Source organism: Helicoverpa zea, chromosome 18 (assembly GCF_022581195.2).
Source record: "Helicoverpa zea isolate HzStark_Cry1AcR chromosome 18, ilHelZeax1.1, whole genome shotgun sequence".
NCBI lineage: Eukaryota > Metazoa > Arthropoda > Insecta > Lepidoptera > Noctuidae > Helicoverpa > Helicoverpa zea.
In genome coordinates this window covers 8,341,431-8,369,263 of record NC_061469.1, presented here as the reverse complement: position 1 = coordinate 8,369,263, position 27,833 = coordinate 8,341,431, and the positions used below count along the sequence as shown (strand labels likewise).

Here is a 27,833-nt window from a genome sequence, read left to right as displayed (position 1 = left end):
AGGTACTTCTAAATTGATGCTATTGCTTTGTAGGATTGCAGATTTTCCTCCTGATTTTTCGTGCGGTAACGATTAGTTTATACAGACAGTGTCGCGCAGATACGAATGAAAGCAAACAATTGACAACCATTTTTCTGACTGCGTTGTGCTCTATCATCATCAACCTTACCGCAAGGTTCAATCAAACTGATTGAGCGCACCTTCCTTATTAAATAAACTATATGATACTAGTATAACATAATACTATTGTTTTACATAGGTACCTCGGACGCAATATCCAATTACGGTAACACTGATTATCAGTGTTTCGAATCTATCTCTATCGACAGTCAAAGGTCCAGGAAGGACTAAGAATATAAAATGTACGAGCATCAAAAACATTTAACCTTCATTAAGTTTATCATAAAATATTTAATTCTCTTAATCATATCTTTAGAGGATTATAAGTAAGACAACATGAAGTCTGTCGTCGGCTGAAAAAAAATACCAACAACACGAATTACTGATAACAGAGCAGTCTATAATTAGATGCACGTCATACAATAAAACAAGAGCCCACGTAATGAGCAAATGGAAAGTTTATTCCTAAGATAACAGCGCGTAAATAAGGATATTAATCATATAGAGCAGACCGCACGCACAACACATGATTTTATCAAAACACTTCGATACCAATCAACATTAGCAGCTCAGTAGACAACACAGATAAGAAACGGATTGGGAAATAGTACTTTTATCATCCATCATAGGTAGAATAGAAGAGTTGATTATAGGTAATATTAGGTAATTTCTTAATTGGTGTTGTCTTTGTGTTCCAAAACACAATATAATTTCTTTGCATAAGTACTCTCTATAGCTTTTTCAACAAATGGGTACAAAGAAGCATATTTCCTTTCTTTTAGGCTCTTATCTGGGTACCAAATTGACTCGGTTGTTTAGCGTAAATAGACCCGAAAGACAGATTGATAGAGCTAATTTCCCGTTTAATTTGATTAATTAGTAAGGGAGGATTTGCACGTAGATACAGACTTATCAAAACATCTTTGACTTCCAACTATCGTGAGTTTGCTAACAGTTAAGAACTGCTTGTACCTATCTCATTATCGCGACACAGCCGGCGCGAAACCTCAACATAATGCCAGTACTTATATTTAACATAGAAATAAACTTCATAATCAATCTATCAATTGTATAGATAAGGTGCATTAATCCTCTTTATCTACAACTGAAGTATCTTTACTAATAAAATATTTTCTAATATTATAAAGAGGTAAAGTTTGTGGAGTTATCTTTGGATCTACTGAAATGATTTTGAAAAAATATTTTTCAAATAAGCCTCGTTCTTTGTGAGTACTAATGCAAATTAAGTTATAAATTATGCAGCAGTTATGACCAAAGCAGAGTCTACGTGTTCGAAGTCTCGTACAACATTGTTTATAAACCCATATTCCATAATTCTAACCACTAACTTCATAACTTACCCGTTTTGTAACTGCAACGTAGTTTCATATCATTTAGTACGTCAGCTGTCTACAATAAATGGAATTTCATACAAATAAAACATTATTTACCTGTGTTGTTGGCTTGGCGATGTATTTAGATGACGGCTACATTTTTCCTAAACGTAAGAGGAAACGAAAACTATAATTACGTTAAATTAATAAAGATTTGCGTCACAATTACATATACTTACTTAATTATACGAATGTACCTACAGTTATAGACTACAACCGAGCAAAACTTCTTTTTGTCATTTATAAAGTAAGATATTTGTACTAATTTAAACTTAATGACATTGTGACGTTTGCAAATTAGAATCTAGAACAAAGACAGAGTGCATGAAACATGAAATGAGGATAAAAAAAAATCAATAACATACTAACACACATAGATCTGTTCTAGAACTATAAGTAATAATCAACCAATCATTTACTTGCCTACTTCAATTTATTTTTCTAGAATCCGTCCTACCTCATCCATCCAAGTGTGATCTTAGTTCGCGATTAAGGCCAATCTTACTTGATAAAAAGCTCATACAAAAATAGATTATCGACCATGTTTGCTCATTACAAAGCCTATAATTTGCTGTTACTATACACTATATCTAGCTGTGATAATAATAGGCACTCGCTGTCTGACTGATCGACGTTCAAAATAAGGCCGATAAAGCTAGGTATGATACAGCTGTTTAGGAAAAAGATCAGGAACTATAAAAGGCCGTGCTGCCTTTCACGTGGTCTATAGATTTATCAAAGATTATATATGGCGTGATATGCCTACAACTGATAGCTGCTCTCACGCCTCTGTCACGCCCAAAAATATTGCGGCCTTTTTATCAAAACGTATGGAGGCTTGTCTACTTTTACGAGTGTTTGAAACACCTGATAAATTGATTAGCTCTTAATGGTAATTATAGGTAGGTACAATGATTTCCAGTATTTGTATTAACTGACTCTAGGCAATACTTCTACATAGCCATATATTACCTCGAATTTTTCATAGCATATTTAGATAGAATTCCTACAGATGAAATTATTATGCAATCAATTACTAACCTACCAGATTTATTCTGTCGAAAAATCTTTGTATTGCTTTTATAAATGATTCATTTATAATGTGACTAAGCACGTGGCTAGGCAACTGAGGTCAAACAGACAGCTAACTATCATTCCCGATAGCGACACACGAATTGTATTATAATTATTTTTTCTTTTATTCCTCGATAATATGGTCAAAACGTGCGTCAAACGTTCGGAGATAATGAATTCAGATGCAAATTGCAGTGATTTCTTAAGCAGCCATTGTCCCCATGTAACTACTGGTTAATTATAGTACCTATTTGTGGAGCAGGTACTTAAGTTAATTTGTTATATGCAAATTAAATATACGTTTTTACCCACAAACTGCGTACCTATCTAAGTTATAAATATGTTCGGTGTTTCGACAAACGCAAATATACTTTTTGATTTCTAATCGTGGCACTGCTACGGGCCCGTAGCACTTCTCGTAGCAACTCAGTATTCTTCTGATATACCTACCTAATGTTTTGTCAGATTGCTGGGTGCCATAAGTAGGTAACTTAACTACACATTTTTTTGTATAAAGAGCACATTGTTATTAAGTACCTAGTCTTAAAATAGCAACAAAAACAATATTCCTAAAACACTTCATTATTTTGTTCCGCATTTTGTGAACCTGTCTGCACTTAGATTAGATTAAGTTATTTCTAGAATTAATACTTTGTCCTACTAAATGGACATTAAAGTTTATCAAAAGCAATTACAAAGAACAAATAAGAGGAATATTTCTTATAATTGTGTAATTATATAAACGGGTTATTGCCACGCAGTAAATAATGAAACGTCAAGGAATAATTAATGTTTTCGCAATTTTGTTACAACATACGTACCTACTGCTTACCTACGTAGGCACCAGGAAGTTTCTAGCATTTGCAAACACACAGAACTTGATATCCAGGTAAGCTAAGCACAGGTCCTATACAACTTCGAAAAGATTATTCTACCATCAGGAATTACACCTACTTACTTTATTAACTAAGTGTTATTATAATTGGGTATCAATCATCAAAAAAAGTAATAATAAAGTTGACGCACATTGATTACAGCTTACGTCCTCACGTTTGTTTTTACAACGCACACTTTACAGTAACAGCCAATTATTATTTACTTATCATTATATAACCAGCTAGCAACTAAATTCGCGCAAAAACCAGAAAAATCTGATGAACTCACGATACCTACCGTTAATTCACCCATTGGAGATCAATAGGTGGCCTAGCGACATTGATAAAACTAACAAATGTTCACTTATCATTGTTTATTTTAATTAAATTAAAAACCTGACCTTGGTATCTCATACCCTAACGTTATTGTTTGTGGGAGTAATGTCTTATCTTTTACATGGTGGTGACTTATAGGGTGTAAGGATATTAGAATTAGCTTGTCTATTAAACTTTCCACAGTGATTTCTATGTAATAAGGTCGAAGATCGCTTGTAGATGTTGAGATAATATGCTGTCGTCAGTTGTTTGCTGTGGAATCTTCCCGCGGCGTTGATAACCCGCGCTATCGCATAGGCGGCGCCCGCGCGCGAGACCGCGCCTGTTCTTGCAGTTATTTATACTTTATAATCAAGAGGATGACACAATTGTGGTAAACACTGGTCCATTGGCGCGCCACGTGCTGCGCGGTGCATGGGTAACGAACGAGCCACGGCTGATGCTGATATCACCGAATATACCAGTCATTGTTTTCGTGTGAGATGTCAGGTAAAGATTATTTTGCATTCCGTTGATAAGAATCGAACCGTAACTAGGTAAAATCCGTCCCCAAGTTCTAATCAAGATTTCGAGACTTATCATAACTGGGTAGGATATAGCATTAAACTCGACTTGAAAACAGTAGCAATTACTAGGTATTATAGGTACCATATCCTGTATCAAAAATAGTTTTGCGATTTATGTGTGATTGTTAATACAAAGAAGAATGTTTTATAAATACCTTTCACGCCCTTGTACATTTGCCTTTGTTTGCAAAAATGAATGATAGCCCCAAAAGAGTATGGGATATTAGGATTCCCTTTTACACTTGCCACAAGGTTTCTCAATAAAAGTCTTGATTACACAGCTAATACATGTATTTATGAATAATTACCAACAATGTATGATACAAAAAATATTATAAACATTAAATTAAGCAGTAACTTACTAAAACTACCAAGAAAAGTTTTTATATTCCGACTAGCGACCCGCCCCGGCTTCGCACAGGTTTAACATTATTTCCCCACTACCTATTTAAATGGATGTCATTATACATATAAACCTTCCTCTTTAAACACTCTATCTGATAAAAAAAACCGCATGAAAATCGGTTGCGTAGTTTTGAAGATTTAAGCGTACAAAGGGACATAGGGACAGAAGAGGCGACTTTGTTTAATACTATGTAGTGATAGCCGAGTATTAGTAGCCGTAACAATTGACTATCTTTCGCTTGGTACGGCAACGGGGCAGGAGGTCCAAACCGATGGCTTTATTAACGTCGACAACAATGAACGTCCAGGTGAACTGACGACGAAGACGAAAATTAAACGTCAGCATTATTTTGCCGCAAGTCTGTAGGTATCTCGCTGCCCTCGGCGGCACAAACATCGTAGTCGGTATGCATCGTTGGCCAACGATGGGAGTAGCAGCAAAGATTCGTTTTCCGTCTGCCAGTTACATGGTGAGGTGCATTTCAGTGGCCCTGGAACTGAATTTTCGACAGTACCCGTTTTGGGCCTCGGTCCAGAATATTGCTATGCGAGGACTATGACCGATTCGTACTCAGAGCGGCGACTTGTCTGTTCAACTCCTCTAATCGTTCTACCCGACTGTTGAAAGTAGGAGCTCTTGTTGCAGGAAAATCGATAACACGGGTTGTATCTCCTTCCATTTTTTGTCTACCATGTCTTCTACCTTATCCAGAGTTAAATCGGTTTTGATGGCTCAGATGCTTTGTGCATGTTAAGGCAAAAAGCGGGGCCAGAGTTTGCACAAGATGCTGTCATCAGACAGTTTCACCAGCAATGGACCTGAGAGTTATCACTTAACAGCCGTCGCAGTAATTATTCCTCAGGTATTGAAAATCTTATTAATCAAAGCTTCTTTGAGTGTTTCATACTTGCCTACTGCTGGTGGGTTGATACATATGTTTGATTTCAACTATCTTTGTTTCAATTTGCCTGAGAATGTAACAATATTTGGTGACATCAGGTGTTATTCCAGCCAATAGGAACTAGGCTTCAGCATATTCAAACCCAATAGTTTCCCTGTAAGACCAAACAGGTGGTAGCTTGACTGCAACCCTACATGTGGAGGCGGCTATCTCTGGAATAGACAGAGTACTAGCTTGTTCATGCCTAGTGCACAGGGCTTTGTTTCTAGTTTCAAGCAAATTTAATGTGCTGGTTGTTCCTCAGTCATAGTGAAAAAGTGTAAAAACAAATTATTTAATGAAGCATGCACCAAAATAATAAGTGATTATTCTAACAGGCAGCTGACAGTGAAAAATATATGCAAAAATTAAATAACAAATGTGAGACCGGAGACAGCAACATAAACATATGTCACAAACACAAGGAATTTAAAGCAACAAATGCAAAAACAGATTTTAAATGAATGCTAATAAAATTAAATGAAAGAAAAAAGACACAAAAAAAAACTTTCATCATAGACACAGGCAGAAATGCAAATAAAGGATCATATCTTAGAATAAAATATACATTTTTTAGCGCAGCTTTCTATTTGTATTTAATTTGGACTTTAAAGTTAGTACAAAAGTTTGAATGTATTAATATTAATACTTTATTAATAAAGTATTAATTATTAAAATAGTTTGTAATATTTAAAGTACCGATTGTAATTAACAGTTGTGGTTCTTGTGTATTATACGACACAACTTGTTATTATTATTCAACATGTAATATTTCTTAATTGAATAATTGTTAGCTAATTATGTTATGGGGCATAGCATTGCTATTTCATTAAATAAATCAAATAATAATTTGTTGTTAGAAAAATATAACACGTAGGTACTTGGACATTTGATAATAGCTTTATTATAGGTACTTATTGATTATAGGTATCCTTACATAAAAAAAAAATCATGATGCACATGCATTAGGTACTTACTTTGATGCTTCTCGGTGAAAAAACTCAGGACACGCTTCAGGGACCGACCCCAAGATGACTATGTACGAGAAGGATGAATGGAGTCTCGAAGTGCGCTGGGCATCTCGTTTTTCGCCGCCATGTCCTTAGTATGGAGACGCCTCTAAAACGACCCACTGACCGAGCTTCGGTTTGCGAGATGCGAAACAACAATCATGTCGTGGTCACTATTATCTCACAGGATTCCATTTTGCACTTGCCACAAGGTTTCGCAATAAAAGTCTTGATGAATCAGCTATATTAGGTAAGTAATTATGAATAAGCACCAAATGTGTAGAATACAGGAAATTTTATTAACATTAAAATGAAGCAACAAGTTAGGGACCGAGAACTTTATTTATTTCGTAGTTGTAACGGCCGTAAAAATTGTCTGTGGGTCTATATTTTTTTTAATGTTGCCAGCGCAGTGGCGTTCGGAAACGCCACATGAACACATCCAAACAAAAACTGTTAACAAAGTTGTGTCAATGTGTCAATAAATTGGTTTACAATAAAAGCTCAACAATAATTCTAAGTTTAAAAGTAGCTAAATACTCAATTAATAATAGTAGGTATGTAACATAAGTTGGTTATTATTTAGGGTCGCACTGTTATTCAACAATTTTGAAGGATGTGTGTATGATGATCAACTTGGGGTTGAAACACGTAGCTACCTACATACGTACAGATGCCTACAATAAGCGCACAAACCCGGAAAAAAATATTTGTCACGGTTAAAACATGTGGCAATTACTCAGCAAAAAATAACGCCAGTCATACTGTCATCAATCAATCAATTTAGGATTAGGCTAACACTTTAAATCTCGGGTTTTGTTAGGCATTGTCGTCATAACCCTTCATTACAGAGCCTTATATCTGTGAAGTCTCAAGACTGAATTCAAGTGGAGCGGTTCTTTATTGATGTCTACCTCGTGTATTGGGCATCGCTACACGTTTGATATCTAACAATCTCTTCCGTGTAGAATCATCAAAAAGTGCAGTGTAATGTTTGGACAGCACAATCTAAAAGAAATGTACACTCAAGCCCAAGGTGATAAATCTGCTATTTTTTGCTGGATTTTTTCGTCTGAAAATTAACCCACATAGGGTTAGACATTACCATAGACTAATTTACTAATTAGTATATGTATCTATATTAATAATTTCGTCAAAGGGTACGGTAGACTCGATCGAAACCTTATATGAATAACAAAACATAAAAAAATATTAATTTTGAGTCGACAACATATATCCGCAAAATTCGGATTATGGAGAATTTCGTTAAATTTCAATTGCACTGACAAGCAAACCACAGTCGCCATCTTGGGTGGTTAATAAACGTTGCTTAGATACGCACATAGATATAATATTACTAAACAAGATTGCGCACGCTCAAAATATATACAAGCTGTTGATTTGCATTTGTGCCATAGTTCAGGAGGAGGACATACAATACGTAAATAATCGATTGGAATTACAGTTGATGGGAAATAACTAATATGCACTGCTTTTTTTGTCATTGTAATGTCGTGGTATTTCCGAAGTAATCCAATTTTATGAATGAAATTTATGAGTGATCGTTGCGTATGCTTTGTGTTTGCGTTAGTTTGAGGGCGCAGCACGGTTTTAAGGCCAGTAACATACGCGCCAAGTTTAAATAAGGCTAGATGACATTTACGGAATTCCGAAAAAAAAATTACGTACCAATTTTTTTATTGATTGGGGTCGAGAATCATTAGCATAATTACCTCCTTGAATATGGCACGGATGCAAATCAACAGCTTGTATTTACGAAAATGAACTCTATTCTAACGCAATAAGGTACTAAATTGGTTGCATAATACACAGAGGCAAATCCGAGCCGAGAGGGATAGTTCGAACGGAGGCTGTTTGTCTCTTTCTAACACCTTGCCAGCATAAAAAAATATTGTGATCAAAAGTTTTGTCTTCCCAAAAAACAATTGAATCACTTATATTTTTATCTTATTTTAACAATTGTAAGTCAACAAATTAATAACAATCGCATTAATTTATTCGTATTTATTATTAAAACATAAACAACATAAATTTTTATTTTGCTTTTTTTTATTTTCTAGCGGTAACCCTGAACATTCTTGGCGCGTAATCAGCGTTTAAAATTTTGTTTATATTTTTTTGTATTAAATCAATTTAAACTATTGAAATGGTGAAAAAGTGTTGCTTTTACACTTGTGAAAGTGAATCCTATGGTGGTTGCAATATATCGTTCCACAGGTTAGCTAATAATAACATTTTCGTAAATCAAACAACTAGGGTGCCCATGAATTTTTGTAACGAGTCAAAATATGGGTGATGGATTTTAAAACTGTTGTACCATTGTTATAGCTTCCCAAAAAATGAAGAAAGGCGACATAAACGGCTCATCAGTCAGGCAGTCTATATGTGAAGCAAAAATAAAAAAAAAACAGTCTTCACTTCGAATCTCCCTGCTTTTATACTGCTGTATCCCGCTAATTATTAAAAGCCTATATTAGTATTTTAAGGTCACAAACTGCGTAAGTTAATATTTCAATACCAATCTGTGTTTAATAATCTTAGCAAATTCGGATTTGTCTCACATAGTTTAATCTCATAGTCACCCTATTAGAAAGGGACAGACGGCCTCGGTACTAACTGTTTCACTCGGCTCGTTTTTTGGGTAAAGGTGCGCAGTCCTGTTTACTAATATTATGTCTATGGATACGCATCGCCAACGTTTAGTGAATCTTATCAAAAAATACTTTTCGTCAGTCGTTGACGTTTCGCGAAAATATTGTTTTTGACACTTTTTTATGATATACTTTTTGTTATGTGTTTTTTCTTTAAACCTAATGGTACGTTCACACGCGCGCGCTCAAATCGACATTCAACGGGCACAGTCACGTTCACGAGTGTGTAAACGGTACGCCCGAGCCCGTGAACGCGCCCGTGCCCGTGAACGCCGCGAATCGGTCGAGTGTCGGTTTTTTGGCAAAGTTCAAAGTATTCCAACATCATTCGATTGGTTTGCGATTGGTCTGTTGTTTCGGTGATTTTGGTCTATACGGTAGTTTGCTCTACAATCATATTGCAATCGGAAATCATTTGCAGACAAAATGGTTCATTATTGAATGACAGAAAAGGATAAAAACGTTTATTTCAAAGAAAAAAATGCGGAATGCCACATACGCTTCAATCGTAATCGAGTCGTGATAGGATCGCAGTCGAATGTGAATCGTATTTTGCTTTAGTAAAATTAGGAGAATCGGGCCTCAGACCAGATTTTGTCACCAATTATCGAAATCGATTCAGCCATTTGATATCGAACAAACAAACAAATCCATTCGCATTAAAAATAATAATTATAATAACGATTAACGTTCCGCCGTTACCTACTTATCAAAATACCTACTTAATCCATAACGACATTATCATATTCTGGCACGTTCTGGTAAATCACTACGCCGAATATTATCTTATCCGATAGACTGCTGTTTCTAACGGCAATTAACTGCCGATTGCTTATCGCTCGCCTAGACCCAGACATTGAAATAGTTCAAATGTTATATTTGTTTTGAATTGACCATCATTTTTAATGATAACGAAAACGTGCAAATGTGTATGCCTACTTTAGTATTGCAGATCATGCGAATTTCAGATCTAAGCTGTCTTATCAAGACTGTAACCCAACTTTTATAGGCCAATGTTTTAATTACAAAGATAGTACTTTGCAGACCGTAATGAAACTATCTCGTGATTATTACGCCACGAGCCAAGGGTCATGTAGGAAATAAAACAACGTTAACATAATTACGCCAGTTATATTCCGTTCATTTATAACACTTTGTACCTAGCCTTGTTAATCATATGATGAGCTGACGTCTGTAGTTTGAGGAGCTCTTCCTTGATGAGGCGAGTTATTTCCGACTTCGCTTTGGCTACGGCGAGTTCTTGAGAACTTTCTATAGCTAGGTATAGCTTGCGCTCGCCTTCGGGAGGCGTCTTGCCAGGTGGGACGTACGTACCACGAACGGTGATGCCAGCTTCAGAATATTCGCTGATCAAAGCTAACGCCTCCTGTAATAAAAGAAAAGTATTTCATGAGTTAATAAAACTAGAACCAAGTTCGTGCGATTTTAGATAAAACAAAAAATGATGAAATAATTTATCTGGTGTGAAAAAAAACGAGTCTACTAAGAATTCGTTAATAAACTACGCAGTTGAAATAGAAAGGTCAAATAGTCGTAGCCCTCAGAGCTCGCTAGAAAAACATTTAAGTAACTTTAAACAGCGAAATGGCAAGTATTAAAGTATAGAATTAAAGTGATTACCTTAAAAAATACTAACTAATGACAGAAAGAACATTTATAGTAGGCCCTTTGTCGTCTGAGCAGTTTAACACACATAAATATGAAAGCACCAATAATGGCTAATTTGAGCAACATATTGACAACTAATCACTGCGGTAAGAGAAAATGCACTGAAGAAAACACATACTGCATCTACCTACAAATGCTGGGTTATCGACTTAAGGTCAGACCGACCCCTAAGTAAATAAACAAAGTATTTAATACGAGGTTATTTACTCGCAATAAAAATCGATCCAAGGAGGTTATGGGTCATATTGTTTTATCTGAAAAAAAAAAACCTAGTATTTGTTTGAATAATAAATAAATTAATCAGTTGTTTTAATTTCAACGTGTAGTAGACCGTGAGATGACGCAATCTGAGACGCGTGATTGGTCGCTGATCCGAACATAATTGAACCACCTTGTTGTTGAATGCAAGAGATTATTAATTAATTAAAAGTAAATCTTATGAACTATGTAAACACATATTTTCGATTTTTATCGGCTTATGGACAAAAAAATAATTTTTTGTTGATAAAAAAATGCCTTGATTTACATAATAGCGCATTCCGTTAAATAAACGGGGTGAAGTAAATTGGTGTCATTACGCGTCGCGTTTGTACCAGAATGACGTAAGCAACAAATTAAAATTCTATAGTTCGGCCATTCAGAGAATGCGTTCCTGACACGTCGCGATTGAACTGACGACGTAACTTTGCAATGGCGTTGCAGTTACGATAAAAATATTTTTGCTGGTTGTTTACCGTTTTAACAATTGAGGAGCATTAAAACAACATTATTATATCAATAATCAATGAATGTTATTACGTCGTCAGTTCAATCGCGACGTGTCAGGAACGCATTCTCTGAATGGCCGAACTATAACGGTTAATTATCACAACATAATTAGGTGTAATAGTTCCATGTTCTGACGTTATCTTAAGAAATTGACATCAAATGTTACATCATTATTTAAACAGAGGTGTCTCAATAAACTATGACATTGCATTTGGATAATTTATATTATTTATCATTAAGCAATATTTAGAGAGGCTATAGTACTGGGCCATATTTCGGAACAATGTATCACGACGTTTTTTGTTATTGTTTCATAACTATTTCTACTATGAAAAATATTAAAGGCCTCACGGTAGAATTTATTAGATTCTACTTTTACTTAAGACCATATTTTTGTACGGACGCCAGCAGGTCAACCTAGCCGATCTGTCAAATTTTACCAATGGAACATTAACCTTCCTCTATTGTGATAAGGTTGAAAATCTATTGAAGGAAATTCTGTGCCTACATTCATAGACCATAAATTTTCATTTAATTTTCCATACCTTGCTAGTGACTCGCCAACGAGCCTGCTGCGGGAAGTCGTTGATCTCGAGCTCGGTCTCGTACTTGCGGAACACCTCCTCCGCCGGCTCCGACGCGCTCTCGTCGCGCGGCTGGTAGTTGAGGCGCGTGTTCAGCTTGGCTGCTAGCTGTTCTGCTACCGTTTTAGCCTGGTGAACATGAAACACATGTTGACAAAAATACACTAATTAATTTTGAAGGCTTTATTTATTATGTTGTTTTGAACTGTACTTGTTTAGCAATAGATATTAAATTTCACTTGGCAAACAAACAGTCTATAATGGTAGCTATGCTATTTTATTAGTATGAATATTGGGTAGAGCATTAATTCTTTGTAAGAATGATGTCAGCGACAATCTATACTTACTTTAGTTTCTTAACTTATTTACATACTTCGAAATTGCAATTCAATACGATATGAGCTTATGCAAATATGTTTGTATTTGTCCATGTCTGCAGAATCAATGCTTATGTACTTCTCGCCCAGCTCACGCCGATCTTAATGGCGGCTAAATTTCGAGCCCGTCATAAAGTTGGGCAGTAACTAAAAACATTCAGTAACATCCTCATCACACATCTTCACTCACCGTAATAAGCGTATGCGCAGAAGGTGCTCCCTTGAGTATAGCTTCGGCGGCCTGCTGCGTGGCGCCCTTGTGCTCGGCGCCCAAACCCTTGGCGATGTTGATGCGGGACGCCAGGCGCCGAGCCAGCTCCAGCTTGCCGTCAGCCCCAGCACCGGCCGCGCCCGCCCCGGCTGGCATGCCGGCCGCTATACCCGGCTGGACGAGTCAATATAGCAGGATATTTAGTACTGATGTTACTTTCAAAACGTTTATTCGAAGTGTAGAGGCTCAAAGTATATGGTATGGTATGTAGATGATGTCATTGTAAAAATCCAAAAGGAAATGTTCTTCTGTTGAATGTCGTATACTTTTTAATCTTTTGTTGTAATTGTAAGGTTATGTATTAAGAATACACAGGTTTGAATTGAAAAATCTAGAAGAATATAAAGAAATTGATCGACACAGAAGTGAATAATAATATCGTAAGGAATTGAATGGCGTTATGATTATATTTTTTAGTCTAACTGATTATGGATGATCCACATTATTATCAGGTATGTATTTACTTTGTTTACCTACAATAAACATCGGATTATCTAATTAATCCTCAAAATGATTGACACATTTCAAGCTGATAAAAAGCTAATGACCTAAATAAAATTAAACAAATGACGTCAATATTTGAGTGTATAAACTTTTTACATACCTAGTTAATCCCTTTACTGATTTGTGAAAACATTCTGTGACTTTACTCGATATTACAAACAGTGTATAGCAGTTACATATCTTACCTTGATCTCTTTAACAATCTTCTTGGCGGCAAGCATGACCTCAATCTGTTGGTCTAGGTCGCCCTCAACGTCTTCATCATCAGAGTCTTGAAGACCGAGAGCCGCCTTCTGGTATTTCTTCTTCTCAGTCGCCGCTTGGGCTTCCGATTCGTCAAACTTGAAACCTGGAGATAGTTATTTATTTATTTTATTTATTCCTTTAATTCAGGCAACAAAGGCCCATAGCTTACATAATACATAAATAATAGTTAACATTACAATACATACAAAAATAAAAAACAATTAAAATCTAAGTGTTGACACGAGTAGTCGGTGTCGAGTTGCACTGCTTGGTGTCGCGTAACCTCCCGCGGAATCGCCGGAAAACGACACCTTTCGGCCAAAACTGTTCTTGGAACATGTCGAGATGCTGAGTCGGCACACGTACCACAAAAGATTTAAAATTCGTGTTGTGTCTCGGCTCTAACTTCTCAACTCTCAATGTCCAGTTGGTCTTCACTCGTATGAACTCCACGATCTCCTCGACCTTCGTTATGCGATTATTAAACAATTTTAAGACATACATTATCTGGGGCTGAGTGTGCGAATTAGTTTATTTTTATTCGATGAATTTCTATTTTTTGAGCACATAAATCTCCTTTTCCAGCTTCCTAACGAGAGGCGTTGGCAATTAGACCGTACCATTACGAAAATCATCACGATGATAGCCCAATCAACATTTCAAATAGCGACAACCTCAACCGCTTAATTACGAGATACTTTATTTGTTTCTCTTTCACAAAGCTGTTTCAAAAAAAGAACACCCAAACTGACCTTTCCCGCTAAATCCTCCGCCGGTATGCACCTTCTTGCCGTCCTTCTCCTGCGCGTCCTTGTAGCGGTCCCACAGCGCCCGCAGCTCCGGCGGCGGCGCGGCGCCCGCGAGCTCGAAGGCGCGCAGCACGTCGCCCGCGTAGCGCCCCTGCTCCGGCGTCAGGAACGTCCACGCGTAACCCTTGTTGCCGGCTCGGCCTGTGCGACCGCATCTTTGGGGGGATATTGGATTTAGTATGTCAAATGGATATGATAAAGCTAAGGTATAACGAAGTACATAGAGAAGTATATAAGTAAAAAGGGAAAGTACATAGAGAGTAAGTATATAAGGGTATTTGGACACCATCTAAAATTACTTGTGGGAGACGAAACCAGATACCAGAGTGCTTAGTGCGAGTTTTCGTGAATTTTTTTACGGACTCACATGAGAGCGCGTATACTAAGATTTGTATGCAGTGTTGCCAACTTAGTGGATTTTCCACTAATACTGGTGGTTTAAGTCCCCTATTTAGTGGCGAAATGTTGAAAGTACTGCGGGTCAAGTAGCGAAATGTAAGTTTTGTGGTACAACTTTAAGGAGTTACTATGGAGATTTGAAGTCTCACGGAATGTCAAAAAAGCATCTACAAAACAAAAAGGTGAACGACTACTATATAATTATATTAAGTACTCATTCATTGGTCAAATGCGTAACTAAACAATTTGTGAAACTACTACGCCGATTATAATTTGTGAAGGATTCGGATCGGGTCGGATGAATTGCTAAACAGATGTAATGCTTTGTCTGTTTTAATTTTCTATCGTTGCCGAGTTACATCTTTGGATGATTAAATTGTTTTAGGTTACAATAAAATATAAACAATATTTTTTTAGTGGTGAATTTGGTGATTTTAAGTGTGGGATAAATTTTTGTTAGTGGTTTTCTGGTGGTTTTAAAAGTTGACTCTGGTGGTAAGCTTCTACAACTGTTGGCAACACTGTTTGTATGGAACAAAAACAGGTTCCAATTTTTGACACTAGGTGGAGCTGTTTTTGTTCCATACAAATCTTAGTATACGCGCTCTCATGTGAGTCCGTAAAAAAATTCACGAAAACTCGCACTAAGCACTCAGATACCAACGAAATTCTAGATCAACGAGATCCGCGAACTGCCGATAACAATGGGCTGGGTTTTTAAAGGGGGGGAGGGGGGGGGGAGATTCTAAACCAATAAATGGTCGGTGTCTTTTGTTATGGAAGTCACATTCGCAGTAAATCCATATAAAACGAATTTGCACAACGCACATTAATGCAACCTTTAATTCTCTCTCCCCTTGTCAAAAAATCAATGTATTTCTAATTTGTTTCCTTTACAATGACGAAATGAAACAAAACTTGTAAGTTAACTTAAAATTTAGTTATCAAACCCACCTATGAACATAATCCTCATAATGATTGGGGCAATCGTAATTAACGACGAGCACGAGTTGCTTCACATCCAGTCCCCTGGCAGCCACGCTGGTAGCCACCAACAGTTTCACCTTGCCCGACTTGAAGTCCACGATTGTCGAGTCCCTGTCGAATTGATCAATCCCTGTAACAGGCCACCATTAATATATTCGTCACTCGACAACTAGGTATTCGTGCCGAAAATTATAAACGTACTGCTTTGTTTAAAAAAAAATGTAGTCAACAACAAGTTTAAATTATTGTATTTATTTTTAAAATTGTATGTTTTAGTCCCGAATCATTCGACGCTTTTGCTTTTGCTTATTAATCATGAAGAAAACTAGCCCTATAATTAAAGTTTAACGGAGATTCTGAACCTTATTCAGTAGATGAAATGAAAAATGTTTTTTGGGCATTTTCAAATTTAAAAAAAAAAATTGTGTTAAAAGAAATGTGCAGTACGCTTATAATTGACGACATAGTACATTCATAATTCAATAATCGAGGCCTCCCCACATCCGCTTTGGTCGCTGAAATGAAAATAGACCGTTAGTAGATTTTTTTCAAATAAAGTACCTATTCTATCGTATTTCACTTTGGAAAAGTGTACATGTCTTGAATAGCCAAAAGATGTTATTTAAATAACTATAATTTTAATTTGGAGAAATCAGGACATAATTTGAATATATTGTAGTGTTCCTTTTCTCATGTTGATAAATTAAATAAATACAATCACGTAGACAGAGGCAACCTGCAAAAGAAAATTTAAAAGCCTGTAGAGTTCTTAGATCGAGTATTTGTTAATTTCTAATGTCTTAATAATTTTAATATTGTTTTTTGAAAACCAAGATGTTATATTATTTTCAATTAAAACTGTTATGTATAGAATTTATGTTGCTTTACTTTATCGGCTCGGAGAAATAGTAGAATTCGCGCTAAGTAACTTGACAACACTTTTGCAGCACCGTCACGCCATTTGACTGGTCAAACTATGCAACCCCTAAGCTTTTAATAAAATATTTCATTTATTTTCAGCCAGTTAAGAATCATTACTATTGTTTTAAAGTAAACCTATCAATGTGTAAAAGGCCATATACCACCCCCCTACTACATTTCATTTTTTATTCGATATCTCACCTCCATGCAAGCTCATGCACGAATACGACGCCTTCATGAGGTCTTTAAGGAGGCTGTCAGCATTCTCTTGCTTGTCCACGAAGACTATGATGCTGCCCAGCTGGCTGTATAGACCAAGGAGTTCTAACAGCTTGAAGAACTTGGCGTCTTCTTCGAGAATGGCCACGTGCTGCTCCACGTCTTTGCAGACCACGCTGCGGCCGCCGACCTAGGAAATATAATGGATGATTAAGTACGAATCTCAAATTTTAAGTGGCCCATCATGGTGAAAATATTATACCCTGAATCTTTGACATTTATGTTTTGTCAAGTGTTGGTTTGACTGATTGTTAATTGTTACTTAACTATAGCGTCATTTATACTTTATACCTGAACTTCAATAGGTTTCTGCAATATCCTCCTGGCGAGTGCTTCCATTTGTCGCGGGAAAGTAGCACTGAACATCACAGTCTGTCTGTCTGGACGCACGTTGTCTATTATCTTCATAACCTGAGAAATAAAGCATGAAAACGTGATTAGTATTGCAATACTTGGAGGTCCAGAGCAGGTTCACTAACCAAAAGAGGTATATGAAAGATATCAAAGTCGATGCATGATAATAAAAGCATGTCGTGTTAGTTACACTATTTTTCAAGAATGGGTAACAAGATTTGGCGGCAAATTAGTGGCAAATTAGAGGCAACTTAGTATCGGGACACGGACATAGGATAGAGAAGCTAGTGCACAAGTAAAATAAAGTCTACATTGATACATTCATACAACTAATGGACAAATTCAGTCATTTAATAAACTGTTGTGAGTACCTCTGTGTAAGTAATATACGCTGTACATAAGAAAGTTCATAAGGTAAGTTCAGAACAGGTGTACATAAGCAAGTACATAAAGGGAGTACATAAGGGTAGTACATAAGGGGATTACACATGGAAGTATATAAGGAAGTACATAAGGGGAGTACATAAAGGGAGTACATAAGGGAAGTACATAAGGTGATTACATAAGGAAGTACATAAGGGGAGTTCATCAAGAAGTTCATAAGGGGTGTACATAATGGGTGTATATAAGGGGAGTACATAAAGGGAGTACATAACCTGAGTACATAATAAATTATATAAAGAATCAAGTATAACTGATTACTAGAGAAGCGATTCACTAACTTAAAAACTATTGATAGCTTCATTTTAAATAAGCTCTGGTTTGTAAAGTACTGACAATTCATCATTCGTCGTAATACGAAATGTTGTACTACTTTATGTGTACCCTTCAAAAAACCTTATAAATAATATCTGATTCAATATTATTAGGGGGGTATATTGTCTTGAAAGCTCATATCGATAGAAACCTTTGACATGCTCTAACATCCAAAGTACTTAAAATTGGTGAGTAATATTTTAGTAAGAAATGTCATCCAAACTCCTTTTCCTTCTCCTTTATTCTTACCTGTGGCTCAAAGCCCATATCGAACATTCTGTCAGCCTCGTCCAACACTATGTAGGTAACTCTTCTTAAGTTGGTGACACGGCCCGAGTTGGCAGCCAACATGTCTATCATACGACCCGGCGTGCAAACTATCATTTCTGCACCACGTTTCAATTCCGCAATCTATGAACAAGTAGAACAATATTGATGGCATATCAGCCAAAATTGCATATCATCTAAAAATTATGCATATTTACGCTATTTTATTACGGTCAAATACCCTGTTGAAAAATGTAACAACATTTCGGACTCAGCATTTAAAAACCAAAATGTTGTCCAGTCACACTATCAATTTTCAAGTGCAAAAATATTAAGAGATATATTCAAAATATCTGTATTGTATGATGTACTACTTATTATATATTGCGTTATGTATTTTACATACACACATATTTTTTTTTTTTAATTTTTTATTGCAGTATGAATCATGTATGCTACATACCTGTTCAGAAATCCCAGTGCCACCGTAAACACAGACGACCCTCAATCCCAGAGATTTGGCGAACTTCTTGATATCTTTGCCGATCTGCATGCAAAGTTCCCTAGTGGGTGTCATAATGAGTGCTATGGGTCCGTCCGTGTCTTCTAGAGGCGGTTGATCCAAAACGTGACGGAACATTGGCAGAATAAATGCTAGGGTCTTGCCTGAACCCGTTTTTGCTATGCCGATTAGGTCCCTGAAAAGAATAATTGAATAAATAGTAATGAATGTGGTGATTAGAAAACTAAAATGAATTGATTTGATTGCCTACTGTACTTCTTAACAAACACTTCTCACTGGTTTATTTTACTGGTTCAATTTAATCTTCTTTTAGGGTTAGATACCTTGTTTATAGAGGAAAGCTATATGCTACTATTGCTATAACGGACAAAACCGCAGAAAGATGATATACCACCCGTTTTTGTCCATTTTCTTTGTCTTTTTGAGATCCAATTTATAAAATCCAATACATCTAGCTACTGTCAACAAATTTTGTCAGACTTTTTGTAAGAATAAATATAAAAGGAGACTTTTTATACAAACCTTCCCGACATAATAGCAGGGATAGCCTGAGCTTGAATAGGCGTTGGCTTTTCAAAGTTGAGCTTCCTTAGTATGTCCATCTCTTTCTTACTAATACCACAGTGGGCCCAGGACTTGATGGGCTTAGGACAACCTTTCCCTTTCACTCTTATGCCTTCTAGCTCCGTCCTGTAGGCTTCTACTTCTTCAGGCGTCATTCTCGCTAATTCACTAACCTGAGAAAAATAACGCAAACATTTTAGTGCAAATCCATTTTTGTTACTATTTTGAAAAAATAAGAAGAGGTAATAAAACATGAAAAATTAGATAAATGTAACCATAATGGTTGATGAAGAATATAAATTAATCATTATAAAATTTATAACAATTGCAATGTTCATGTTCCCCAAGACCCCAGAATTGAGAACTTCCTTTTTTTTGGGACATCAGTTAAAATCAATTTTGGCTTATTGACCTTGAATAGGTATATTAAAAAATCCATTAGAATTTTAAACCTCTCTGTAAAAATGGTGGGCATATGAGGCACCATGTTGTCTAACACACAAACTAAGAAAAATAAACCATACCTCAGTATAAAAAGCCTTCCTATAAGGCATATAGTCCAAGCTAGCATGGTCTACTTTAGCTAAATCCTTCCTTTGCTTCGAAGCGAGGTTCGCAGCAGCGTCCTTAATGTCTTCCGTCTCTTCTTCTGACGAATATTCTAGACCATCCTGATTCTGTTCTATCAGTTCACCTGGTAATAAAGACAAGAAATAGGTTTTATATAGTAAATAGGAAGATTGACTTGACAATTTAGAGTTGAGAGCAAAATTGGGTAATGTTCAAATGGGTTACATATATCTAGATTATACATAATTGGATATTGTATAGGAAAACCTATTCAGTAGGAAAAGAATGTATATGTAGATAATGTAGGTGCGGGAGGTATATAATCGGCGTGTTAAAAATGAGTCACGTGCGCGTAATTATGCTCGGAATTTAGTTGTTGACTACCATTGAGTATTGTGAACCTTACCTTTGTTCTTCTGTTCAGTGACTTTTTTCTTGGCTGTTCCAGTGAGCACTACAACAGTGCCACCGGTTGTTGTGGGCACATTGATGATACCTCTAGCTTGGTCCATCTGGTTCACTTTACGTACTTCCTGCAAACAAAAATTCATTTAATTTATTGAAATTACAGCAATTAGATTACTTTCATAGCAGAATTACAATTATGCAACATCGCTCCTGTCTTTGGCTGTAAGATTATATAGGATCAACAGTGACTTACGATTTTTTTTTTATAAACAAACAATCAATCGTTTTCGTGACAGATAGTGAATTTTATATAACCCTTTCAACAAAAACCTATTACTGAGTATTTCTAAACATCTATTATTAAGAAAAGTGAGATCTCCTTTCAATATGTTGACTAAATAAACATTTTATTTACTTTTACATGGGAATGTTGACTAACCTGTTGTACTTCTTGCATGTAAGCGTCAAGTGGATCTATTTCATCTTCTTCTTGTTCCACCTTCTTCTCTTCTACTACGGGCTTCTCTTTGGGTTCACTATTAGCACTACCACCACCTCCACCCTCTTCGCCTGAACAAATATACAAGAAGTTCAATCATATTATTTTGTGTTACATATTCTGTTGTATACAATCTGACACCAGTCTAACCAAGGGGTATTGGGTTGCCCGGGTCACTGGGTTGAGGGGGTCAGGTAGGGCAGTCGCTCCTTGTAAAGCACTGGTACTCAGCTACATCTGGTTAGATTGGAAGCCAACCCCAACATAGTTGGGAAAAAGGCTCAGAGGATATATTCTGCTGTATACAAAGAATTTTTTATTTAACAAAACTCAATTTATTATTTTAACTGCTATAATAAAACATCACAAGAGTTGCTTGGTTCTAAGAAGTGAGTTTGAAAGAGAAAAGCAGACACAAAATGAGACTTTCTTTTAAATGCAGCTGGTATGTTTATTTTTGTTTTGCCAAAATATCAGATAAGTAGATCCTCAAAATTGCAAATGACTCATTTTAAGCTATTCAAGTACCTATTATTCAGCAGATCAGAATATATAAAACAAATGCTACCTTCATCGCCCGAGTCATCTTCAAGGGACCACTTCTTGCTGGCTGGCACCTGTATATTGTTAACAATACTGCCTTTCTGCACTTCCTTCTTAGCAGACTCCAGCTCTTTGCGCTTACGTTCCGCGCGCCAACGCTCGATGCGATCTCTACGCTTCTGCATTTCTGCTTCCAAACGACTTTGTTCTTCTTCCTAAGAGTTGCAAAAATGTGTTAGAAGTATGACTTGTTGACAAAATATGTAGATGTAAAGAAATGTTTGAACCTGCTAGTATTGAACTAACTAGGTGTGGCCACCTACACACTGTGGGAACTACTCCACTCAAACACATAAACATATGAGTTCTAGTATAAATGGGCTATCACTTATGCTAGCACACAAGTAATTTTACAAATTGGAACAGTAGTTTCTGAGATTAATGTGTTCAAGCAAATCAACTCTTCAGCTTTATAACAATAGCATAGATGAGATTAACCACACACAATTTGTAGACACAAATCGTGATGGCCTATTGGGTAAAGAACCAACCTCTCGAGTATGAGGGTGTGGGTTCGATTCCAGGTCAGGCAAGTACCAATGCAACTTTTCTAAGTTTGTATATACTTTCTAAGTATATCTTGGACACCAATGGCTGATAAAAAGGTGAAGGAAAACATGTCAAGGAAACCTGGACTATATTGTCTGAAATTACCAACCCGCATTGAGCAAGGGTGGTCATTAATGCTCAATCCTTCTCCGTGTGAGAGGACGCCTGTGCCCAGCAGTGGGACGATAAAAAAAGGCTGTTACAATTTGTAGATTGAAGGATTTTTCAGTCCATTCTAAGCTGCGTCAAATTAAATTACAGTTTTACATGTAATTATGGACATTCAATGCCATATTATGTGGGTAGCATACTATGTGGGTAGCTACAACTTAGTGGGAAGCCTTAAACCAGTCAAGGATTATGTTGAACTACTACATAACTAATATGGAAAATATTACACACAAGGTTTTCAATTATAAAATAAATTAAAGACAATTTCCTATTAAAAACAGGTAAATGCTTATGGATTAGTACTCTGGAAGAGTAGAATATTACTGAAATGGACAACTACAAACCTTATCAACAGTTCCCGGATCATATTCTGAATCAGACTTGATAGTCTTCTCTTTAGACTTAGATCTTTCTTTCTCCTTGTCTGGACTTTTCTTCCTGGATGACTTACCAGAGCCATTCCTCTTGTCATCTCTCTTATCACTGGAAAAAGTAAGAAGAGTCAGGGTTTAATGTTTAATTATTAAGAGTATGGGTCAGAGTTTTGTAGGATCTATATAGTGGTAAGTTAATAGGCAAATGGGTTTGCGGTTTGGGGTTTTGGTTTGGGGCAATGGGTTAAAGGTTTTCACTGTTTACACAGCATAATAAGCTTTATGGTAAAGAATAAATAAATTGCATGCTTTAGTGGGTGCTATGATTAAGCAATGATACTCTTTTGTTTATTTACCTCTTTCTATCCCTATCCCTGTCTCGATCCCTATCTCTCTCACGTTCCCTATCTCGATCTCGTTCCCTGCTTCGATCTCTGCTGCGTTCTCTCTTCGATTCCCTCTCCCTGCTGCGACTACGCTTCCTCTTCGTCGACTTTGATGCCCTGTCTCTAGACCTGGACCTGGATCTCCTTCTTTTACGATCAGGTGTCGCCGATCGACTGTGGGACCGCCTACGATCGCGGTCTCTATCGCGATCACGCCTGTAAACAGTTGTATCAAATTAGCACACAACACAACCATTAACATTTTGATACAACAATTTACGAAACACAACACTCACCCGCTCCGAACCATTGTTATTTCACTAATATCATTAAACACTACTAATTAAGCTCACTTCGTATTGTCATAAACGCAAAATAAATCTATTTTTTCGCATAAAATCCGTGGCACGCGTTAACGCTTGACGCGAAATTTTGACAACTAAAGAGATGCCCATATCTACGGATATTATAATAGGTTGTTATTTTTTCCGTGTTCGATACCCAGGAATAAAAAAGACGAATAAGATTGATGATCTTACATTAACATAATAATATGTTATGATTTGGAACGATAAAAAAGAGGCAAAGTATTTAAAATAGATACCATACCGAATGAAAATATAAAAATGAATACCGGTTGAGCCCAACTCTATTCAGGAGAATATGGACAACACTGTTAGCCACAGATAAATAAAACTGTCATTCTAAACAAACTGTCAAACAAAATAACCTAGCTTTTGATGAAATACCGCTTCAAAAGATTGATTGTTTATAAGTTTAGAATAATTTATCCGTTAATTCAATCACTTATCAAATCCAAGTAGTCTACTATTTCTCTCACCTAATCGTAAACTTAACGTAGTCATGGCTGATGATGGTGAAAATGTAAGTAAATTCAATGTAAATTCGCTCATCGTACTGTGACCAAAATATGCGATGGTCCTACGATTGTATGAAAAACAGACAATGTTATTACTGGAGTCGCTGTGCTCTAAGAACACTTATTAAATGTTTGTTCATGTATTTCTTATTACGGTACCACAATGTAGCTAGGATAAAGATATGCCTACATGGAGTCCACATTTTTATTCTTCTATACAATGTTTTCAGATCTCTGTGATGACCGTGAAGGAGCCTCTAGATCTTATACGACTCAGTTTAGATGAAAGGATATACGTAAAAATGCGCAATGAGCGCGAACTGAGGGGAAAGTTACATGTAAGTTTTAGCATATTTTTTTGCTACAAATATAAACGTTATACAGTAATAACTCGCTTTATGCATCCCCTTATAACCGGATTTGCTATAACATCGTTTTAAAATATTCTCAAATTGATATTTGGTATATGAAGTCCCTAGAACAAAATCAAGGTAAGGAGTCTCAACTTATCAATCAACATAGTCTGTTTACTGATATTTTCCCTGGACAACCCAAAAAAATATTGACAGTCATAAATTACATTTTATTTATTTCTAGGCCTATGACCAACATTTGAATATGGTACTTGGTGATGCAGAAGAAACTATAACCACAGTAGAAATTGATGAAGAAACATATGAAGAAGTCTACAGAACAACTAAAAGGAACATTCCCATGTTATTTGTAAGGGGTGATGGTGTCATACTTGTGTCTCCTCCAGTGAGAGTTGGTGTCTAATATAAGAATAAATATAAGTTAAATAAAAGCTACATTTACATACATCCATTTATTTCTTTCCTAAAAGTCTAATTACAGCTTCGTTCTTGAAAGACTTATTCTTAGGCACCAATAATTCCTCCTCATCCATAGGCTCAATGATCTTGCCAGCCTTTGTAATTACACTTGGACGAATCAACTTCTTGTGAGCCTTCTCAGGAATAAAAGTATTACCAAGAGGTGCTCTAATAGATGCTTCATAATCTTTTACACTCTCAAAAGGGAACGGCACATCTTTAACTTTGTGTACTGCCAGTTTTGGATCCTTATACTCTTTTATTATTATATCCCCCTTGTTTTCATCACGGCGGGGCATTTTGGGCGGGGCTTTCAGGATAAACCTGTTCCTTTTACGTTTTTGAGGCTTCACACCCTTGCCACCCCATGCACCCCATCCTGGTAAAGTTAGATTAATGTCCTCAGGTTTGTCTTTATTGATCTCATCTTCTTTCTCTTGCCTGAAACTTGCAACCACATCATCTTCTTCAAAAACTTCTTCTATGTTTACTCTTGGTACCACCTGATCATCATCCAATTGGTCATACTCATTTTCACCTTGTGAAATGGCACTATTTAAATATTTTGGCTTCACTTCAATAAATCTGTTTGGATCAATATTAGAATCTGCTGATTCTTTTACAGGTGCTTGGGCAGCATTAAGTATTTTAGATATAGGTTGATCTTTGTCATCATTAGTCTGTTCTTCTGCTATTTTTGATGAAGTTTCTATCAACTCCTCATCAATCACAGCTTTGACTTTCTTGCTTTTGAGCTTAAGGTATTCTAAATTATCTGTCTCATTTTCATTTGAAGGTTGTTTACTCCCTTTCTTACTAACTCTTGAAGCATTTTCCAATCTCTCAATATTTCTTCTCATTTCTTTCAATTTCTTTTCTACTTTCTGTGCTACACTGGTTTCATGATTGTCAAAAGCTGATAATATATCTTCTGAAGGTTTACTTTCAGTTTCATGAACAGTTTCTACTTCCCAATTAGAAGTTGCAACTGGTTTAGTAGTTTTTGATTTGGGTTGTGCTCTTTTTTGCTTTTTAGGTAATGTTTTACCTGTGTTTGAGTTTATTTCCTTGCTTATTTGTTTTGGTTCTACCTTTATCTTTGTTTTGTTTACTTCACTTACCATTTCAGGTTTTGTAGCTGCTTGTACCTCTTCAACATTGTCATCGCTGCTTTCTTCATCTAGATGTCCTTGAGATAAGTTACTGATTCTTTCTTTTAATACACCAAGTTCATTACTACTATCATTATCATCCATATTATCGTTATTAGAATCAGAATCACTATCATCTTTTTGTTTATTCATTTTATTTTGTACAAATTTCTTGTAGCCAAAGTCAAATTCTGCATTAACATTAGATTTGTCAGATCTCTGCATCATCCAAGGGTTCATAGGATCTTGTGCTAGAGAGATGTTGGGTGTTGCTTCATCATCAGCCTCATCATCTGTGCTCTGAATGTCTTGAACTTTCTTAGTGATTCCTCTGCCGATAGCCAGTTGGTCAGCCAATTGTTGTCTTACCTGAAACATAGTGTATGAATAAACAATAGGACAAAACTTAAATATAATTTTATTAACAAACCTTAATATTTATGTCCTGTGAGGAAAGATAGCTTACCTCTTTATCATATTTGGCTCTAATTAATTTGTTCTTAGCCCATTTTCCAGTGCTCTTATGCCTCAGAGTATGTCTCTCCAAAGCTCTTGCCTTTTCTATTGCTTCAAGCTTCTTAAGAGCTTCCTCCGGGTCTTTCTTTTGTAATTCTTCAAATTCTTTTAGCTCTTGTTTCAATTTTTCTTTTTTGAGGACCCTGAAATTGAATATTTTAAATTAACCAAGTTTTTTGAAAAAAATATTGAATTATGAAGTTGTTGAAAATTCAAGGATTATTTAAATTATCATTTATTTATACATACAATTTCTTGACATTATTAAATGCTTTGAAATAACACTTACCGATGATACTTCTTACTCTTTATCTTGCTTTGTCTTTTAGCTTTTGCAGCTTTATAGGACTGTTGTGCCCTCATTTTTGCTAAGTGTTGTCTGTGTTCAACCATTTCTTCATAACTCATTGGGAAAACTGGTTCTTCTTCCTCCTCCTCTTCAACCATTGGTGTAGGGTCTACTTCTTCTAACTCTTTCTCTAAATCAGACTTCAACTTAAACTTCGTCAAGAAATCTCCAGTAGGTTCGAGCTTAGTAGTTACATGTTTAATTGGAAAAGTCACAAAGTCAACAGTCCTACTTCGTGCGACTACTGGATCCCATCTTCCAACCTTCTTTTTAGTTGCTTCGTAACCTGTTGCTCTTTTAATCCGCTCAGCCTGTGGCTTTTCTAATGGTTTACTCAAAACCTTTGATTCGCTTTGAGTTTTCTTAAGTTTCTTACTTATCTGTACATGGTGCGCGGTGTCTTCTAATATTTTAGCTACATTATTGAGGTTTAGCTTGTTCGTCCTTTTTATAAGGTTGAATTCTGAGCTTTGGTTGGTTGGTTCATTTCTTGTGGGCTCTGTAATGTGTTGCGTTTTATCCAACTTCGATATAGCACTCACTAAGCGATCGTGTTCCGAAGCAACGTAATCGGCATCTTCAATGTCCTCCATTGCTTAAATAAACGCAATATGAACGTTTTATTTAATTAAAATAAAATATTTATTGGCAGCACAGAAACTAACGTGACATAACCTACAAAACACCATCTAACAAACGTCAAACAAAAACTGTTGTCAAATTTTGACGTTAGAGTTGAGGATGCAACTATTTCAGCACTTAATCGACTAAACCCTTTTCGAGATGTAAATTCCTCAAGAGGATTCTCTCATGTCGCGTGATTTACCTACAAAGATTCACACGCTTAATTCTT

General features: G+C 36.2%; 3 protein-coding genes across 3 annotated transcripts; 1 reads left to right on the top strand and 2 right to left on the bottom strand.

Moving 5' to 3' along the window:
- Positions 1-10,504: 10,504 nt before the first annotated feature.
- On the bottom strand, positions 10,505-23,699 carry LOC124638831 (probable ATP-dependent RNA helicase DDX46). The gene is made up of 18 exons (XM_047175950.1): positions 23,548-23,699; positions 23,222-23,467; positions 22,836-22,974; positions 21,737-21,926; positions 21,109-21,239; positions 20,668-20,794; positions 20,216-20,385; positions 19,650-19,864; positions 19,068-19,302; positions 18,587-18,748; positions 17,519-17,638; positions 17,150-17,357; positions 15,995-16,157; positions 14,585-14,796; positions 13,772-13,935; positions 13,002-13,196; positions 12,396-12,563; positions 10,505-10,780 (listed from the first exon to the last, which is right to left on the bottom strand). The coding sequence occupies exons 1-18, from the start codon at positions 23,559-23,561 to the stop codon at positions 10,538-10,540; spliced, it is 3,102 nt and encodes a 1,033-aa protein (XP_047031906.1). The 5' UTR covers positions 23,562-23,699; the 3' UTR covers positions 10,505-10,537.
- A 251-nt stretch (positions 23,700-23,950) lies between these two features.
- On the top strand, positions 23,951-24,952 carry LOC124638837 (U6 snRNA-associated Sm-like protein LSm3). Its single transcript, XM_047175960.1, has 3 exons — positions 23,951-24,136; positions 24,362-24,469; positions 24,729-24,952. Exons 1-3 carry the CDS (start codon positions 24,116-24,118, stop codon positions 24,906-24,908), a joined length of 309 nt encoding a protein of 102 aa, XP_047031916.1. The 5' UTR covers positions 23,951-24,115; the 3' UTR covers positions 24,909-24,952.
- On the bottom strand, positions 24,943-27,687 carry LOC124638832 (U3 small nucleolar RNA-associated protein 14 homolog A). The gene is made up of 3 exons (XM_047175951.1): positions 26,921-27,687; positions 26,582-26,774; positions 24,943-26,484 (listed from the first exon to the last, which is right to left on the bottom strand). Exons 1-3 carry the CDS (start codon positions 27,571-27,573, stop codon positions 24,958-24,960), a joined length of 2,373 nt encoding a protein of 790 aa, XP_047031907.1. The 5' UTR covers positions 27,574-27,687; the 3' UTR covers positions 24,943-24,957.
- Positions 27,688-27,833: the final 146 nt, after the last annotated feature.